The following is a 21321-nucleotide window of genomic DNA, read 5'->3' as shown; positions in this document are numbered from 1 at the left end:
AACTCTGATTCACTGAGTTAAAGCAGAAATGTTTGTTAAAGCAGCTATGAATCATTTGCTTTGAGCAAAAGTTTGTGTCTAAATCATCCTTTGAGGTGGTGCTTCTATATGAGCTATTTAAAACAATTAGCAATGTATTATTACCAATTTAGCAATAATACATAATGTTTTTACTTTTATATCTCATAACTGGATTTTCCCTCATATTTTTCCTATTTGTCATGCAAGTTCTCATTATTAGCACATAACATCTGACAGAAGAGACTGATGCTTCACTGAACCACAAACCCTTGAGTTTCTGTCGAGTTTATAGAGCCTGGAGCTGAACTGAGAACTGGATCAGTCACATCTGCTCACATGATGTGTGTGTGTGTGTGTGTGTGTGTGTGTGTGTGTGTGTGTGTGTGTGGTGATATTTGACTGAAGGCAGAATTAGCTGAGATTCAGCCATCACATGATACACTGAATGAGAGTGAACAATCGCTGCACAAACAGTAAAACCTCAAACCAGATGCTCATCATAAGGAAAATGGTTTAAAAAACAACAACAGATCGCTTAAAATGAACCTTACAAACCAGTATAAGCCTCTTCCACTGTCAAACGCAAGAGGAGAATCACTGAATAATGTAAGTCAAAAAAAGTCTTACAAAGTTGAACTTAAATATCTGGCTCATATTTAATGTGTAAATGCAGAAAGGTTTGTGTGAGTGTATGTTTAAAAATACAAATGGAAAATAGTAATCGTTCTAAACAATACAAACCAGTATATGTGTGTGTGTGTGTGTATTATCTTTCTCACATGACTTTTAAATGTGACAGCATTTCAGAGCTCACATTTACAAAAACATGAGTTCTCAAAGTGAGCAGGTCATCATCACCAACAACACGTCTGACTCTCTCAGGAAACCATCAGACTCTCTGAGCCAATGAAACGCCACTGACAGCAGCTGAACAAAAGCGTAACGCAACACAAAGAAACACTGACAGTCTCACAGTATTATAACAGTCACTGCACCTGCTCTCTGATTGGTCCACTGAAACCCTCAAGCAGCTGCTCAACTCACATTTGACCAAACACACCAATAAAGCTCATACACACACACACACACACACACATACATATATATATATATATAGCAGTTCTGGTTGCTTGAAAACAGCTTTCAATAACAGGTGAATCAGTTAAATCACAGGTGAAACGTTGTTCTGCAGCACACACAGATCAGGCCATCGGCTTCTAATGATGCTTTAATGCAAACAGCAGTTTGTCTATTCAGACCGAGTTCAGGAGAAAACCTGCAGTATGAACCTCGGACGGCACAGTTTCCACTCACGCAAAAGTCTTCTGAGTTAAAGTTGCAGTTTCCATAAGAGAAGTCAACAAGTTTTCATAAGCAGACAAAAGTTTTGCATCTGGGAAGATTCAAAAATATATTTTTAACTACAGGCATGTGTTATTTCAGATTTGTTCAGAGGTTCACGAATTCCTTATATGTGTCTACATATTAGAGCTGTGACTGGGGGTTTGGATGCGTCTGATTTTTATTTTTCTTTTTTTGCGTCTGCTAGAAATCGAGGAGTCCAGTGAATTCACTGTTACTCCAACTGCTCAACAGACGTCTGCGCCAAAAGACTTTCAGAGTAAACACGGGATTTCATTCATGATTTCTTAATAACAAAATAAATGACACTAAACTGCACACCGTATATGGCTCCTGGCTCTTCACATTCACGCTTTTGGGACACACTGAGAAAATCAAGCAAACGCTTAAGGTGGTCACTGTCACTGACTGCACTGATGGGACGACAATACACATGTGCCAATACTGTGAAGATCGAGTCAAAACTGAACCGTACTGTTTGCACACATGCAGAAGGAGCATCAAATGTGTCAGTAAATTACAATCAGTGTAGACCAGTGTTACAGGACACGAGGACAGACTCAAGTCGTCAGTCAATGGGTCATAATTGCAAGAAACAATAAGCACAGTTTGTTTTCTTGGTCAGACAGTAAAACATCTACTGCACACGATCACCGCTGACTGTGCACTTTAATCAGAGTCATGATTCATCATGTGGACATCACACAAACTGCAGTGCCTGAAGATGCCACTAAAGACGACCTTTACACACAAAAGCCAGCAGAAAAAGCAGCACATAAACGCTGAATAATAAAGGCCCTTCACGCAGAACGCGATCTCACGTATGGAACGCCATTGGGGACAATACCTATTATATGAAACGCGAGAAATCTGGACGCATTAACACGCAAAGTTTGTACGTGTTTTTTTTGGTACGTGTAAACGCGAACGTTTTGTACGTCTATACACGAAATTTTTTGTCGTGTTATTTAAAGACACGATCGTTTGTATCGCCTTAACGTAACATTTTTGGCCGTGTATTTTTGTTACGTGTTTCTAGACGAACGTTTTCGTCGTGTAAACATGACATTTTTGAACGTGTAATATTTCTAAGTCTTATTTGATGTGCGACATACTAATTTTTCTGTTTTAGTTGAACTGGTGATAATTTAGGGTCATTGATTAAATACACTCAATGACTGCATGAATTAACATTATATTCTTTTGTAACGTTAAAGGAATTTGTCCTGTAGGTAAAGTGAGTGGTCTCGGTGATCCAATGACCACATTTCCCCTCCGATTAATACATTCGAGGTGTCCACTGCAAATAGCCTACTTGTTGGCAGAACTAAATACACTAGGCCAGTCTAACGTTACCCTATATGTGGAAAAAGTCACCTCTTTAGTCAGCGGTTTCTGTGGCGTAACGTGTAAAGGGAGACCGGGGTTCTATTCCCACTGACAGCGCTTTTTTTATTACTTTACAGTTAATAAACGCATTTGTTTTCAATAAAAATGATTTGACTTAAAATTCATTTTAATTCATAAAAGTTACATTTAGGGTAAGGTTAGGGGTAGCACTCTTTAATATCTCAATAAGTTGCCATGATTTTAATATTGTTTTATAAATATAATGATTTACTGTCAGTTATATTGCAGGATGTTTAATGCACAACAATACTGAGGAGCAAATAGTGACGTTATCTCTCACTATTTATAAGTAAATAGCATCTAAATGTCTACTGAATCCACAACTGTTGCTATTTACACTTGGACTTGTACTGGCTGCCCCACAGTTTACGTTGTATGGTCCGCCTGTTGTAGTGATTCTGTAATGTTTATGTGTCGTATGATTGTGTCTGGGTTTAAAGGTTGAATAAAGATTTGTGAATTGTCATAGGCTACTGGTGCTTTGTTTTCTGCTTTTGGATTTGCCTGATTGTTATAATATAATTGTTAAATTTGTGATTGTTACAATATATTGTTGTTATTACATTATTTTTATCTGATATATACAGTATACATTCAAGATATTTGTATTATTTCCAGTCAAACTGACACCCCAACTTCAAGGAGCATGTCTCTCATACCAGATTGATGCTGGCCCACTCGGAGATTACTCCAGTCATTTTGAAAAAAAACAATAGCCACAGTATTTAGTATTTAGCCTTTGCTAACTTTATTATTCATTGTATTTATTAAAGTTGAATGATTTATGGCATTTATTGGCGCTATTATGTATAATTATTGACACCTCACCGTGGACCTCACTAATAATTAAACCCTGGCTATGGCCGTATCCAGTGTTGTATGTTCTATGTATGTTAATATATGTTATACATATGTGTATATAGCCTATTACATCACTTATGTCTTATATAAGTCAACTGAACGCAGTCTGTAAAAGTTCTTTGACAGTTTAATAAAAAATTTCTAAGAGCCATCATAGAGAGCAATCCACTTTTCCACGTTACCGGAGACAAAAAACCTGCATGAGTACAAACGGGATGAGATGACACAGCACTGACATCACAACCAACGTATAAATGCATCATTGACTCTAAAGTTTAACGCCTGCCTATGTACATGTCAACGTAAAAATATGATCTCATTCACGAACAAATGTTACGTGTGACGTTTGCATAGGTATTTGCTTACCTAACAGCACGTCATCCCTCACGAAAAGAAATGTCGTCTGATGTTTATATACGTATACAGCAACGTGCCATCCCATCACAAATGCAAATTAAATCCTAAATAGAGCAACGCTATTTGCTGTTGTGCAGTCTGACGCGACACCCGAACATATACTTCGTATTTACGCGTACAAACTTTGCGTGTTAATGCGTCCAGATTTCACGCGTTACATATAATAGGTATTGTCCCCAATGGCGTTCCATACTCACGAGACGAAACGCAGCGCATGATTTTACGCTACTAAAACACAAATTCACATTATGTGTGAACAGGTCTGTTCGATCTTATGTAACCTCACTATAGGTAGCACACAAATAACAAAATAACCTCCACTTACCAATCATTAATTGATGAGTGAAAATGAGCCATCCAGAATTCGGAATATGGAAGGCCGGATTATTAAAAATTGCTTTACACGTCACGTGTACAGACGTTAACGCGTGTACACGTAATTGCGTCTACACGCGTTATTTCGTGTACAGACGTTAATGTTGGGCCAATGGCAAGGCCGGAAACATCGAAATTTGCATAAAATTAATTAAACATATAATAGTGACGTAAATCTCTACATAATGACCTGTCAATAATTAATAATACATATAAAAGTGACGTACCAAAATACGCACTAACGCACCTGGCGGTACGTCATTTTCTCTTTCCGGATATGTCAGCGCTATCTATAGTCACATGATAATGACGTCGTATTATGACCTAGAAGGAGGCGGCATTTCAAAATACGTGCGTTAATTTCCAATGGCATTATCAGCAGCAACGTTAAATCTTTGTATTAAATTAACGATACGATCCCTTCTGGAGCTCATCTTCGTTTACAACATAGTATAGGCGGGAGTTTCACAAAACGCGCTTTTTTCAACATTTGCCTGCGATTGGTCCGCACATTATATATTTTCCACTTAATCATTTACACTAAATTTCAGTGACATATATTAAAATAGTTATTTTGATTAAAAATATAATTTACGAACTTTATTACACATGTAACAATACATATTTATTAAAATAAATTAAAATACGAAATACATTTTAAAATACAGGTGGAAAGAAAAAAGTTTACACTGCTTAAGTGATCCCAAAATTTAACATATGGCTATTGCCCCTTATTGAATGAGTTTTTGTGAAAAAGATTACGCTCAATAAAGCAATAAGCTTTAAAAAAAAAAAGTTTAGCTTTTGTAAAAACAATAACATAAAATAAATATACTTAAAATAAATAAACAAAAACTTTAAATAAATATTTTTTCACAGTGTATTGAACGCAACAACTTTGAACACAGTTCAACCAATCACAATCGAGGAACTGTTTTTTTAATTGCAAAATTGTACACAACAAGATGGGGAACATCCATAGGGAACATCCAACAACATAGGGTACATCCACCATAAGTAATACAAATAATCAACATAAAACTGTAGACTGTAGTATCCATCTGCAGACCAGCAGCACTACCAGACAACGAGATTAGCATGGAGGACAACCAGGATTGTCAAAATGGGCCTAAGAAGTGAATTGTTTACTTAATAAAATTATTTCTAAAATTATGCTGCTGCTGCTGCTGCTGTGTGTGTGTGTGTGTGTGTGTGTGTTAGATTTTTATTGAAATGTTTTTAGTTTTCATATAGAAAACTGCACATGTTTTTGGCTTTGGAGTAAACATTTCTTATAAAAGTTATAAAAGTGTATTTCATATAAAACGCCCTTAAGTTTCAAGCATTATTTTATATATCATGAACAAGAAACAGGAAATAATTAAATTAAACAAATAACTATTTACAATTATATTACATTATTAATATTATTATATTAATGTTTTATAAGGCACCTTATGTTTGCCTCAAAATGTACTTAATAATAATAATAAATATAATAATACACAAATAAATCAATAAATAAACACAGTGTAGGTTTTGCGCGTTAGTGGATGTGACTTTTATTTTGACACCGGAAGTCTTGTGTTTACGCGTCTACCCGTAATTACGCGTCTACGCGTCCGAACGTCTGTACGAAATAACGTGTGTAGACGCAATTACGTGTACACGCGTTATAACGTCTGTACACGTGACGTGTAAAGAAATTTTTAATAATCCGGCCTTCCATACCACTCGCACATTCTTATGGAACGCCATTGGGGACAATACCTATTATATGAAACGCGTGAAATCTGGACGCATTAACACGCAAAGTTTGTACGCGTAAATACGAAGTATATGTTCGGATGTCGCGTCAGACTGCAGAACAGCCAATAGCGTTGCTCTATTTAGCATTTAATTTGCATTTGTGATGGGATGGCAAGTTGCTGTATACGTATATAAACACCAGACGACATTTCTTTTCGTGAGGGATGACGTGCTGTTAGGTAAGCAAATACCTATGCAAACGTCACACGTAACATTTGTTCGTGAATGAGATCATAATTTTACGTTGGCATGTACATAGGCAGGCGTTAAACTTTAGAGTCAATGATGCATTTATACGTTGGTTGTGATGTCAGTGCTGTGTCATCTCATCCCGTTTGTACTCATGCAGGTTAGAAATAATACAAATAATACAAATATCTTGAATGTATACTGTATATGTCAGATCAAAATAATGTAATAACAACAATATATTGTAACAATCACAAATTTAACAATTATATTATAACAATCAGGCAAATCCAAAGCAGAAAACAAAGCACCAGTAGCCTATGACAATTCACAAATCTTTATTCAACCTTTAAACCCAGACACAATCATACGACACATAAACATTACAGAATCACTACAACAGGCGGACCATGCAGCGTGAACTGTGGGGCAGCCAGTCCAAGTCCAAGTGTAAATAGCAACAGTTGTGGATTCAGTAGACATTTAGATGCTATTTACTTATAAATAGTGAGAGATAACGTTACTGTTTGCTCCTCAGTATTGTTGTGCATTAAACATCCTGCAATATAACTGACAGTAAATCATTATATTTATAAAACAATATTAAAATCATGGCAACTTATTGAGATATTAAAGAGCGCTACCCCCAACCTTACCCTAAATGTAACTTTTAAGTCAAATCATTTTTATTGAAAACAAATGCGTTTATTAACTGTAAAGTAATAAAAAAGCGCTGTCAGTGGGAATAGAACCCCGGTCTCCCTTTACACGTTACGCCACAGAAACCGCTGACTAAAGAGGTGACTTTTTCCACATATAGGGTAACGTTAGACTGGCCTAGTGTATTTAGTTCTGCCAACAAGTAGGCTATTTGCAGTGGACACCTCGAATGTATTAATCAGAGGGGAAATGTGGTCGTTGGATCACCGAGACCACTCACTTCACCTACAGGACAAATTCCTTTAACGTTACAAAAAGAATATAATGTTAATTCATGCAGTCATTGAGTGTATTTAATCATTGACCCTAAATTATCACCAGTTTAACTAAAACAGAAAAATTAGTATGTCGCACATCAAATAAGACTTAGAAATATTACACGTTCAAAAATGTCATGTTTACACGACGAAAACGTTCGTCTAGAAACACGTAACAAAAATACACGGCCAAAAATGTTACGTTAAGGCGATACAAACGATCGTGTCTTTAAATAACACGACAAAAAATTTCGTGTATAGACGTACAAAACGTTCGCGTTTACACGTACCAAAAAGACACGTACAAACTTTGCGTGTTAATGCGTCCAGATTTCACGCGTTTCATATAATAGGTATTGTCCCCAATGGCGTTCCATACATTCTCTCTCGCGCTGATTACGTACGTCACTTGTTGCGTGATTACGTAACTCCCGATTGTTATCCACATTCGTCTTCGTAAGTGGACGTGGAAATTTGTACATTTTATGGGTGTGGCTTCCGGTCTCATCCACCTCTTTGCTGCTTAATTTGGCAATTTGGTGTAAAAGATTATTATTAGTTTATGTATCATCTTAATTATGACACACCGGTTTGTTTCACCGTTTACTGCATGTCGTTATTGTTCTCTGTATTTCCCTATAGCAGCCAATGAACTGGAAGACATGTAGTGATATAATACGCTTGAACGTAGCCAGCTATAAGATCAGCACATGAATGTCTGCATGTATAATTCAGTTTAGTTTGCAGCGATGTTTAGCGTTCGTGTGAAAATGATCGAGTAAACGAGTCTCGAGGGCGCGGGCGCGGCCTCGCCGTGCTGCCAGATCCAGCTAATATAAGGCTTTTTTGGACTTTCTTTTACACTTAATTTGACAATTTAGAAAGTTAATAAAGTGGGAAGTTACAGTTTAAGCTCAGTGATATCATTGTCTTATCTTATTTAACCAAACAAAACAAAACAAAACAAAAAAGTCAGTTTATTTTCCATTCATTCATTCATTCATTCATTCATTTATTTATTTATTTGGCTTTTATTTGTTTTTATAGCAATATCTGGCAACACTGCATCGCCGGCACATAAAACTGAGAGTAATTAAAAAAGATCATGGTCAGATTATTGCATTTAACACACAGATCTGTAGAACAAGTAGGTTAGAGAATATAATGAAATACGCAAACACTATATGCATGCTGTTTCATTCAGTATGGTTGTTAAATGTTCACAAAGTCATAAAAACGTAAAACATAGTACTGAAGTAATACATATTTGATACTACCTCCCTGAAATGAGTTTTTGCTGGGTGGGATGTTTGACAAGGTGGATAGGTTCACAACCTTAGATAAAAGAACATGTGTACGGTCATGTCAAAAAATAAAAAAATAAAAATAAAATAAAAATAAAATAGTAATAAATAAAAAATAATAATAATAATAATAATAATAATAATAATAATAACGTGTATTATTAGAGAAATTAGCAAATTCTCATGCATATGTGTGACAGAAAATATACAGAATCTATTCTAGCGACAGTCATATATATGCTAACTATATTCCATCAAAAAATGCAGCTGATTTTGAAAACTGACTTGCCAAACTCTGACATAAGACGACAGGACATTCGGGATGAAGATTGACTCTGATTATGAACCTGATAAAGCTGATTGTGTTCAATATCTGAATCAGACACACGGTCCAGGAACGTCATGAACGAGCTTGTTTAACCTCTTTTATTCTTTAACGCATACGATCGATTGAATAATGATAAATTATCGAGAAAATCAAATCTCATGCGTATGAAGATCATTGTCAGGTGTTGCCGTTGTCAGATGCAGTGGCAGGTGAAGTTTTGGTCCGTGGTTTGTTGCGAGTCTCAGTCAGAGGCGCTCAGGGCTCGTGAATGTGACGCGGTCACGCGGGGATCAGAGATGCGGGTCACGCGCTCAGCCGCTATTTAAACTCCTCCGGCATTAAAATTCCACAAAACTCTCGATCCTTCACCGGAACAGCAGAGAACATTCACCAGACCTCGACCTGTCATATTCACCGATTCCACTGACTGCTTCTGTTTCGAGACGATGTGGGAACTTTTGCTGTAGTTTCTGGAGATTGTTCGGATGCTGCTGATTCAGTTTCGCACTGTTTGATTTATGAGTTATTTTTGGAGAGTACTTTATTGTATCGGAGGCGGTCTGAATATTTCTTGGACACTTTCCGGATATTATTGATTGCTTTTTAGTTTTTCCGCGAGTATGTGGAGATCATGTGGAGGTGTGCTGCTGCTCGTGCACGCGCTGGTGCTCGTTGGCGCTCAGTTCCCACGCGTGTGCGTGACGCCGGAGGGCCTCGTGAGCGCGCAGTGCTGCCCGTCCCCGTTCGCTGTGGACAGTGACCCGTGCGGCGCGAGCTCCGGGCGCGGGCAGTGCGTGGACGTGCGTGCGGATGCGCGTGCACACGGCCCACAGTACCCGTACGACGGGCGCGACGATCGCGAGCGCTGGCCTCTGCGCTTCTTCACGCGCGCGTGCCGCTGTAACGGGAACTTCAGCGGCTTCGACTGCGGCCGCTGCAGACACGGATTCACCGGAGACGCGTGCGAGCGGCGCGTGCCCGTGGGTCAGAAAAACAAACTCTTATTCCTATAATAGAAGAGACTCTTATAGCTCTATAAAATAGCTCTATCATAGCTTCATTTTTCCTGCCTAAAATAAACAAATCATGTAAAATAATCAATGATAAAAACAATTTAAGACAGTGCTCCTAATCTCAGCTCGTTTCCTGTAAAAAAGACACCTGGGAGCCAGAAATCTTGCTGATTCATAGGAGATCAAATACATATTTCATTTGCAAATCAATTTTTAACTTTTACAACAAAGTCACTCATAAAATATGCTTATTTTTGTTATTAGTAGTATTATTTTATTTTATTTTATTTGTGGGTTTCTCCAGTCAGGAGAAATGTGATGCAGCTCAGCGCGGAGGAGAAGCGCGCCTTCGTGAGCGCACTCGACCGGGCCAAGCGCGCTCCTCACCCGGACATCGTGATCGCGACCCGCCGGTACCCCGAGATTTTCGGGCCGGGCGACAACACGACGCAGTTCGAGAACATCAGCATCTATAACCTGTTCGCGTGGACGCATTATTACTCGGTCAGTAAGACGTTCCTCGGGCCCGGGCAGGACAGTTTCGGCGGCGTCGACTTCAGTCACGAGGGGCCCGGATTCCTCACCTGGCACCGGTACCATTTACTGCAGCTGGAGCGAGACATGCAGGTACTGAACAACATTTCAGCTGATATAATTTGAGCATTTCAATCATTTCCATTAATTTCACCGTGGACAGTATTTTAAAATTGAATATAAATTGAATACAAAACTTTTTAAAAAGTTTTAACATTCTTTCAATGTCTTTAAATCCTATTTATCCAGTTTTCATAATGCTTTCAGCCTAGATGAAACGATCACAGATCGATATTCAAATACACACTGATCACTGCCCACATTTGTGCAGGATGATCCATGATCTCCACACTTTATAACCATTATATGTGAATATAATCAGAGTAATGGAAACACGACACAGATTCCACCCTTTTTATGCAGAAAACGTTATTAAGTGTGTAAAGAGTCTCATTTAACATCTCACACAAAGACTCGTCTGTTGAGCGTGTGGCGTCTCACCGCAGTTCAGATCGGTGTGTTCAGATTCACATTTTCTCTGCATCTGAAGAAATAGTTCACTCAGAAATGAAAATGTCATCACTCTTGATTCATCCAAGATTAGGATGAGTTTGTTTGTTCATCAGATTCGTAGAAATGTGTCACTCCATCACTGTCTCACCAGTGGATCCTCTGCAGTGAATGGGTGCCGTCAGAACGAGAGTCCAAACAGCTGATAAAAACATCACAATAATCCACCAGTAAACCACACCACTCCAGTCCATCAGTTCACATCTTGAGAAGACTGAAACAAATCCATCATTAACATTGAGTCCATTATCCATAGTGACGCTTCCTCCAGTGAAAAAGTCCATCTGCTGTCGTGTCTCATCAAAATCCAGCCACATGTTTGTTTAGAGCTGTTTTGGCTTGTAAACGGTGCTTGATCTGTGCGGATTTCTCTCCTGATTCAGACCAGACCACTTTTTCACCGGAGGAAGCGTTATGAGGATGAGCACATTTTCAGTTTTGGCTGAACTATTAGTTTCAGGACTGATCCGTGTGGTTTTGCTATGTAAGTGTGGTGTGCTGGGTTTCTCTCAGGACATGTTAGGAGATCCGAGCTTCGCTCTGCCGTACTGGAACTTCGCCATCGGCGGCAGCGAGTGCGACATCTGCACGGATGATCTGATGGGCGCGCGCAGCACCTTCGACACGACCTCCCTCAGCTCCAACTCCATCTTCTCGCGCTGGCGGGTCGTCTGTGAGAGCGTGGAGGAGTACGACACACTGGGAACCATCTGCAACAGTAATCGCTCCTCTCTGCCGACTTACATTAGAGACGTTACTGCAGGATCCTCGTTAAACATCCTTTTTATGCATTCTTTTGAGGTCTTTTTTGCTTCCACGTCTTCATTCAGACTAGTAGAAAGAAAACATCCAAAATACACACTGAAGTGTTTATTTTACTGCACTTTATCTGTTTGGCTGATAATATATGGGGCAACTTTTTGGAGCAAGGTTGCTTGAGCACTTTCCCATTGAGAATGGGTAACAAATTCAGTTCCAATCCGTATCATTAAAGAGTGGTTAGTGAATGTTGTGTCAGTATTTGTCAGCGCGCTGACTGTACAGTGATCAGTGTTGTGTGTGTTTGAGGTTCGGAGAGCGGTCCCATCCGCAGAAACCCGGCCGGTAACGTGGCCCGTCCAATGGTGCAGCGGCTGCCCGAACCGCAGGACGTGGCGGCGTGTTTGGAGCTGAACGCGTTCGACACGCCACCCTTCTACTCCACGTCCTCCGAAAGCTTCAGGAACTCCATCGAGGGTGAGACGCGCTTTCAGCTGCAGCCGCGGCGTGATTTCTGTCTGAATGTCTGAATGCTGCGCTGTTGTTTTGTCAGGTTACAGCGCTCCTCAGGGAAACTACGACCCCGCGGTCCGCAGCCTGCATAACCTGGCACACCTGTTCCTGAACGGGACGGGCGGACAGACGCATTTATCACCCAACGACCCCATATTCGTGCTGCTGCACACCTTCACCGACGCCATCTTTGACGAGTGGCTGCGCAGACACGCTCCCGGTAAACTCGCCTCCGCTCACCGGCGCTCACGTGGACTCTGGCGGGATTGTGTTGGGTAATGTGTTTGTGTTTCTCCAGATGCTGCCGTCTATCCGCTGGAGAACACGCCCATCGGACACAACCGAGAGTTCAACATGGTGCCCTTTTGGCCGCCGGTGACCAATGCAGAGATGTTCGTCACAGCACCCGAAAACCTGGGATACTCCTATGAGGCCGAGTGGCCAGGTCAGATTATTATTATTATTATTATTATTATTATTGATGTTAGAGTTGTTGCTGTTGTTGTTAATACTATCATACGTATTAGTAGTAGTAGTAAAATAATACATGTGTATTCAATTATTTTATTAATAATAATAATAATAATAATAATAATTATTATTATTATTATTATTATCATCATTATTATTATACTTATTATCATCCAATTTAATGTTATTATTACTGTTATTAATTATCATTAATGTTGTTATTTTAAAATAGTAGCGTTACATTATTATGAAATTAATAACGGTTATTATTATAGGTTATAATAAAAATAATAATAATTATTATTATTGTTATTGTTATTGCACTAGTTATCAGTGTTTAACACTAGTTATCACCGGTTGTGTTCTGTAGTTTGAGCTCATGTGACTTTCTCTCTCATTCTCAGCTCGTCCGCTCACACTGACGCAGATCATCACCGTCGCCGTGGTTGCCGCACTCATCGTCGTGGCGATTATTTTTGCCGCCACCACGTGTGCCGTTCGTTCCCGCGCATACAGGATGGAGGGGCGGCAGCCGTTGCTCGGAGACCAGTATCAGCGCTACGACGACCACGACAAAACACAGTCTGTCGTATAAACACATAAAAATACCTAAACAGTAGAACAATTTGTATTATTACCATAAGCCATTCTGAGCAACAGAATCTGAATGTGCAATTAAAGGTGCTTTTTTTTTTTTTTTTAAATACTACACATAAAATGTCTCATGCTATCTGACATTACTGAACAGTTACAGAGATAAATCAGTCTGACCATTTAGTATATCAGACAACACTAGCTGAAACGTCTTTGTTTAATGGTTTAATTGTGAATAATTTAAAGTGTAATCCTGAAAAGTTCGAAATAAACCAGTAACAAACGGTTTCCCGTGTCTTTCCTGCTTTCACCGCCAGATGGCGCTGCTGCTTCACTGCTCTTCACCACTTCTCCACAGCAAACACATGTATTCATTTAACCGAGCCACTGTTGCAAATCATAACCGGTCTGTATTTAAGGGTTTTATTTGAGAATATTTCAGACTGATTTTCTTAATGAGACAAAGCAGCAATACGCCGTTTAAAGCAACGCGTGTGTTTGAGCGCCCTCATTTGACCGCTAGATGGCGCTGGTGCTTCACTGATGTTCAGGTGATTCTGTTCCTCTTTACTGGGAAGGTTTCTTGAAAATACAGTGACATTAACACACACTGCAGAATGGCAGCACTGAACTCACATTACAGCACTGCACAAAGCAGCTCGGGTCCATTTCACACCGCTGCTGTAAGTTGAGGAACGTGTCTAAATAATGCGCGGAGCGTGTGTTGCGCATGCGTCCCTTGATGACGAGCACGAGGGCGGGTTTCACCTGTGTGTGCGCGCGCACCGCCCGTCAGTCCGACACCCGATTCACATCAGACCAGACCTGCGGAGCACCGACGAACATCCGCGGCCAAGCGCGTCACCGGAATAATCCCGTCCGCGAGCCCGTGTTCCAGCCCCCCGGAAGGTGCGGATCGGCTTCTCCGCGTGTTTGACGTCATGCCCCGGTAGGATCGATTACCTGCCGCTCTGAATTATTGATGATGATGATGGAGGATCTGCCGGACTTCAGAGACGTGGAGAACAAACTGGGCCGTAAAGTTCCGGAGAGTTTGATTCGTTCATTCACGGGCGAACCGCTCAGATGTTCGGAAAGCCACGCGAGCACCGATGATCTTCAGAAACTCCACAGCAAGATCAGCTTCCTGCGACAGCAGATGGTGAGTGGCGCGATCAAAAGAGTCGTTTGGACCGATGCAAAAGAGTCGTTTAGACCGATGCAAAGACTCGTTGCGTTTGTTTCGCCCGATTTGTAGCCTTTAAACTTCATACGCGCGCTCAGCGTCATCAGACACTTCAAACGAGTTTTATCTGCACAGTAATGAACTGAGATGTGCAACTTCGACTAAATGATTCACTTTACGAACAAACGTATTAACGAATGCAAACGTGTAATTCTAGAATGTCTGGTCTCCAGAACGCGACGGTCTGTCTGTTTGGGTTGTGTTTATTTGTTTGTAAGGTTTGTTTACTCTGGTCATTATAGTGTGTGTGTGCTGGAGGTGAATGAGAGTCTGTTCTCGGTCGCACTGAAGCTCCGATCGCGCGTTCTGTCGTGTTTCTCCGGTTCAGTTCTGCTCGATTCTCTTATCGACACACCCGCCTCGGGTTCTGATGATCTGAGGACTGGTTTACGGCGGGTTAACGGGTCAGTTTAGTGTGATTAACGGCGCGAACAGATGGTCTGATCCGCCGCCTGCTGCTCGCATGTGTTCCGCTCCTGCACACAAACACTGACTCCAGATCAGCCCTTCAGCAGCAAACGCATGCAGCTGCGTTTCATTTACAGGTTCTGAAGGGTTTCCACCTGTTTTCTGGTCCAGTAGGTGAAACTGGTGCGTCTGATCGACACACGTGACCTGAGGAATCGTTCATTCATGTCTCACACACACACACGCAACATAGTACTGTTTGACTGTGTCCATGTCCATACATCACACAGTGTCATGTTAGAGCTCGACATGCGCTGATGTGATTGGTCACAGTGTTAGTTTTCTATTATTATAAACCATTTTGGAATTTGTTCATATATTAAATTAGCATTTTTTTTATGTTTTGAGTTGTATTTTAGTTTCAAAACAAAATTGTGCTTGTCATTTTTAGTACTTTTTTATTATTATTATCCAATTATTCTGAATATTTTTAGTTTGTTTTTCATCTAATATTTATATTTTATTTCAAATAATGAAAATAGTTTTAGTTATTGTAGCAATCCAACTTATCGTTTTTCTGATAGTTGTCTAGGCAATATTTCTAATCTTCGTTAACGTTTTTATTCTGCTTGATTTCAGTTCCCAGAAGCTGTTTTCAGTGGTTTCCGCTGAGAGTGTTTGTTGTGTGTTGGTGATTTAGTGTGGAGGTCGTTGACCTCTGCAGGCCTGAACGCACATTTAAAGAGACGGGCGCCGTTTCTCTGATCGCCATGAAAGACTGGAGGGGCATTTTCAGGTCAAACCAAACCCAGGAGCACATAAACACACACACATTCACAGGCCATAAATGGACACACATTCTCAGATCTGCAGTTGCCTTTCAGGGCTGTAAACCTTTGAACCATTGCATCTTAAACTCCCAGAGTTCATCCGATACTGAAAGTGTGTCAGTATTGATCGCTCTTACAGCGACAGATCACCCAATAATCATCCCGTCATCATTTACTCTCGTTCATGCCGATCATGTCCATACAGACTACGTTTATGACACTGTTTGTTTTGTTCCCTTCGTTCGCCGTCATGATGTGGAACGGAGCGTCGCTTGGGTCTGAAATGAGAGTTAATGAATCACTGGACTGTTCCTGTGACACACAGCGGACCTTTATTTGGATAATGATGCGTGTGCGGATACAGACAGCTGTTGCCGTGGGGAACAGTGGCAGTATTATGGTCTGTCTGCCTCGAGCAGCAGCTGATTCATGATTGATCAGACGGACTCGGAGCTCAGGGTTCGTGTTTCAGTCGCTCGTGTTCGTGTCTGACGTGAATCTCATGCAAAGCAGTCTGTCTGTATTCACGTTATTTGCCTTGCTGAAATGTTGTGCCTGTGTTGTGTCACAGCTGCAAAACCAACAAAGCCGATTCATCTGAGAAGATCTTGAGTTGAAACGCCTTAAATGACTCATGATGATATCAATTGATATGATGAGTCATATCAGTTTGACTCATTAGTTTGTTTCATATTTTTTGTCATTGTTAATTCTAAGTTTATCGTGATCATCTGTTCAGCTGTTGTCTCGAGCAGACGAGACGTCTCAGATAATGAGATTATTACTGAGGAATGAGTCTGGGCGTTTGGGTTAATTAGACTGACCAGGGATTGTGTTTCCATTAATGTGTGTGTTTACTAGTACTTTACCAGCTGTAGAATTACACTATTGACTTCAGTGCTTTTAATGTTACAGGAACATTGAATCAACAGCACTTGTGGTGATAAAACACGGAAAGTTCCTCAGTTTAAACCAAAAAGAACAAGCTTGTGGTTGCTTTCATAAGCTTGAATTAGAAGTGAATGAGAATGTTGAAGGTTTACAAGCAGAAATGTCAAATTTGTTCATGTTAAAGCATTTCTTTACAGTTTTTCTGTACAAAAGTATGCACTGTTTGTGCTGAAAACTTCAACAGAGCTTATACAGCAGGACTGAAACTTACATATAAGGTATATGTACTTTTATTTCTCAAGGATTCGTCAAACTAATCAAAAGTGGCACTAAATGCATTTATAATGTTAGAAAAGATTTCGATTTCAAATAAATGCTGTTCTTTTGAACTTTCTATTCATCTGTGAATCGTAAAGAAATGTAGGATGGTTTTCACAAAAAATATTGGCCCACGCAACTGTCTTCAACCTTGCTAATAATCAGAAATGTTTGTTGAGCAGCAAAGCAGCATATTAGAATGATTTCTGAAGGATCATGTGACACTGAAGACTGGAGTAATGATGCTGAACATTCAGATTTGATCACAGAAATCAGTTACATTTAAACTTGTGTTCACATAGAAAACAGGCATTTAAATTGAAATCAAAATTTTTGTACAGTTTTCCCAAATGTTTAGTGGTAAGTTTTGAGCTGTTGTAGCGTGTCTTTCAGACGCTGACGTGCCGTGTTTCTCGATCGCAGGCTCATCTGCGCTCCATCGACGTCAAACTGATGCATCAGCTGCTGTCCATCAACGAGGGCATCGAGTCCATTCGCTGGGTGATGGAGGAGCGAGGGGGCGTGGCCAGCCGCGAGGGCAGCTTGACGGGCAGCTTGTGCAGCCTATCGGACAGTCCGGACGCGTCTCGGCGCGACTCCTGCAGCGACAGTCTGGACGGGATCTCGCTGGGCAGTTATCTGGACACGCTCGGGGAGGACGAACCCGACCGCTGCTCGCCCGCAAACCTCTCGGACGGGTTCGGCTCCAGAACCGCCACGGACGAGGAGACGTTCACGAAATCTCCCGCGCGGCCTCGAGTGGAAACCGACGAGTACTACTGCTTCGGATAACGCTAACCTGAGCTTGAATAAAGACAGCTGACCGGTCTCCAAGGGGTAAGCGTACAGTCTTACAAGGAAATCCTTACTGTAAATCAGCTGCGACTGATTCAGCTCACGCTTCTCCTTCTAAAGTCGTCGTTGGGTTTGACTTGAAGTCGATGTGCAGTAAGAAACTTTCAGATCGTTTCTTAAGAGAAACGGTTTCAAAAAGCAGCTCGGATCCTTGAGCCTGATCGTAAACCGAGAGAATCTGTTCAACTCTTTGTCTTAAATGTTTGTTTCAGGAGTGAGACTCCGGCTCCAGTCGATTGGTTTGTCTGCGTTCACACTCGTTCGGTGCGGTTTGAAAGATGAATTCGGTTCAGTTTAGTCTGGTAGAACGCCACGACCGCATTCTGAAGATGAAGTGACTGTCCACGTTGTCTCCACAAGCAGATTCAAATGAAATAGCTTGAACTCTTAAAAAGTCTTAATTCGTGTTTTCAGCCTTAAAAGCTCCAAACTCAGAGCAAAAATTAAGAATTTATTAAGTGACGTTAAATGTTATGTGCACAGCAAATGTCTATAACGCACATCTAAACATCCTTACATCAAGATACAGTGACTTGCAAATGAAGACAAGAAGTCTTGCTTTCTGAGAAACTGAACAAAATTAAGTGTTTGATTTAAAGAAAAAAAAGAACAAATATATGTCAGTGGGAAATGAAGTTTTCTGAGCCCATTAACAGATATCTGTGATCCTGAACCACAAAACCGGTCATAAGGGTCAGTTTTTTTGAAATTGAGATTTATACATCATCTGAATAATATAAGCTTCCCATTGATGTGTGGTTTGTTACGATTAGACCAAGATACAACTATTTAAAAATCTGAGGGTGGAAAAAAAATCTAAATATTGAGAAAATCACCTTTAAAAGTTGTCCAAATGAAATTCTTAGCAATGCATATTACTAATCAAAAATTAAGTTTTGATATATTTACAGTACAAAATATCTTCATGGAACATGATCTTTGGCATGAAAGAAACATCTGTAATTTTGATGTATCGTTGACTATTGTTGAAAATATACCCGTGACACCGTGATACTGGTTTTGTGCTCCAGGGTCACATTTGTTCTTGATGAACTCACAGTTTGATCAGTTTCTGAAAAATTTGCATCTCAAGTATTTCAGAACCTTTAGTCCTTTAACTGTCACCTCCTATCTTGAACATAGACATAAAAATGCAAATCCAAAGTTTCTATTTTTAAAATGAACGAAAATATTTTGTAATATGATTTTGACGTACAGTTTCCATGGTAATGCAAGGTCTGATTTTAAAATGGTTTTCAAAGGATGAATTTTGAGATTTTAAGTTTTCAGTTCTTAAGATTTCTATTGCGTGATGGGAAAAAAGGAAACAAAGAGAATATTTTTGTGACAAAGGTCAAAACTCATGTTATGATGTGGATTTTTTTGAGGTGCACTCTCATCATAAATTAATCTATTACTTTTCCTACATAATTTGTAACGGTGTATAGTTTGTCATGATTAGATTAGGATTTATTTGTAATATGGTGAAGTAAACGTAGGCGTCCCACAGAGCGGTTGGTGACAGTTAAAGAGTTTTTTTGCGGAGTGATCGGTAAAAGTAAAAGGTTTGGAGCAAAGCTATTCACGTCTTAAACTTTTGTTTGTTTGCTTTTGTAAAACTACTTTAAAATAATGGACATGTAACGGAAGTTTGAAGCATTTCAAAAGACTTACTTATCAAAGTCTTTTTAAAAACTCTTTTTTTTTTTTTTTTTTTTTTTTTTTTTTGTCATCTGTCGCTTTAAATGAGCCCTGTAAAGCAGGATGGATTCTGATTGGCTGTCAATGTTTCGTTCATCCACTGTAAAATAAAAAAACAATTCAGGACTTTTCTCCTGTTTTTTTGTTCTTTTTATTACTGTAATGTTCTGACAGATGTGAGATCTAAGACGGTTTAATGTTATTACATGCGCCGGTCTTGAACATTGAGTGTGAACGCAGCCGCTCAGGTTGGTCCCTTCTAGCGCACATGCTAATGCTAACGGTTAGCTCCTCACACGTGTCCGTTTACAGCTGTCGGTGAGCCGCTAATGTGTGAACTGACGGGATTTACAGATGTTTTTGATGTTTGCGGCACTTTTACGTCGAAGTGCAATTCCTGCTCATGCCAAATCTACTTAACGACTCTTTAACGCGTTTACCGTCATTCAGGTCTGATCTTCACTGCAATAATGAGATTGTTCTTACTTGAATCTTTGACATTTTCAAGTGTATTTAGTAACTTTATTTTAACACTGTGATATTTTCAGAACTGTAATCTCACAACAGGTTTTTTTGTTTTCTTTTTTTTATGTTGAAACCCACTGTTTGAAATCATGTTTGTGACTGTAGTTGTTTGTGCTGCTATTTCATTTGTTTCTCTCTCTTTTTTGTGCTTTATTGATTGATTTGATTGAATAATTGATTGATTGCTCCTAATTTATGATGTTCATTTTCAACTTTATTTTTGGGGAAATGTCATAAAACTTGTGACTTATTTCTTTTGACTGTCTTTTTTTGAAGCAAAGTCTATTAACGAAATGGTTTAGTGTAAAATAAAGCTGCATCATTACAAATGGCTGAGAGATGAGTTGGTAATAAGCAGTACTTTACCCATCATGCACCTCTGCGTCAGATTCAGTCACAACCACAGTTAAATAGGAAAGAGTCGTTCACCCAGAAATAAACATTCTTCCAACGGTTTCAAGCCGTAATGAAGCGTAACGTGTGTCTACGCCACAACACAACAGTTAAAGTGTGTTTACACAGGACGCGACAAGACGACCGTTAAAAATCATTTGGCCTTTGTGTCAGTGCGTCATACGTAGAGCGAGGCGTTCGTTTACTGTCTGGGATTTGTCGTCACACCACATCCAGTGCAGACGGCGTCACTGATTGTAATGTTCTACAGGACGGCGCTCGCGTCTGGTGGAGACGGTAATGATCCAAACGAGTCTCTTTCAGTCCACGTCAGTCAATCTGTTGAGAACTGACACCGTCACGCTCTGCCATCAACAGTGAAAATGAAGTGTTTGTTGATCAGCTCACATACGGAGCTCCAATCAATTCAGTGTCCAGTCAATAACATTCAAACTGACATTTTCTTGCAGTGACGCTTTAACATTTTTGCACTTAATGCACATTAAAACAAAAATGACACTGAAAGGTGATACAAATGTGCTGAACGCAAGAGTCTCAAGATTGACCTTTAACAATAAAAACATGAAATGAGCCAATAAATCCTAGTTTTGCTGCGCTCGAGACATGATTTCTCTAAACCTGAAATG

At 39.9% G+C, this 21321-nt stretch overlaps 2 protein-coding genes across 3 annotated transcripts; both read left to right on the top strand.

The window, feature by feature from the left end:
* The first annotated feature begins 6237 nt into the window (after nt 1-6237).
* tyrp1a (tyrosinase-related protein 1a) lies at nt 6238-13774 on the top strand. 2 transcript variants are annotated; one of them, XM_051113816.1, is made up of 7 exons: nt 6238-6434; nt 10371-10693; nt 11684-11888; nt 12239-12406; nt 12483-12662; nt 12741-12887; nt 13318-13774. In XM_051113816.1, the coding sequence occupies exons 1-7, from the start codon at nt 6359-6361 to the stop codon at nt 13506-13508; spliced, it is 1290 nt and encodes a 429-aa protein (XP_050969773.1). In that variant the 5' UTR covers nt 6238-6358; the 3' UTR covers nt 13509-13774. The 2 variants fall into 2 exon arrangements, with proteins under 2 accessions (XP_050969773.1, XP_050969772.1); XM_051113815.1 differs by lacking the exon at nt 6238-6434 and adding an exon at nt 9362-10037.
* A 542-nt stretch (nt 13775-14316) lies between these two features.
* LOC127168769 (leucine rich adaptor protein 1-like) lies at nt 14317-20531 on the top strand. The gene is made up of 2 exons (XM_051115838.1): nt 14317-14669; nt 17624-20531. Exons 1-2 carry the CDS (start codon nt 14490-14492, stop codon nt 17990-17992), a joined length of 549 nt encoding a protein of 182 aa, XP_050971795.1. The 5' UTR covers nt 14317-14489; the 3' UTR covers nt 17993-20531.
* Nucleotides 20532-21321: the final 790 nt, after the last annotated feature.

This window comes from Labeo rohita, chromosome 7, assembly GCF_022985175.1.
Source record: "Labeo rohita strain BAU-BD-2019 chromosome 7, IGBB_LRoh.1.0, whole genome shotgun sequence".
In the NCBI taxonomy this organism is placed as follows: Eukaryota; Metazoa; Chordata; class Actinopteri; order Cypriniformes; family Cyprinidae; genus Labeo; species Labeo rohita.
The sequence above is the reverse complement of the archived record's forward strand: the minus strand, read 5'-3'. Positions and strand labels throughout refer to the sequence as shown.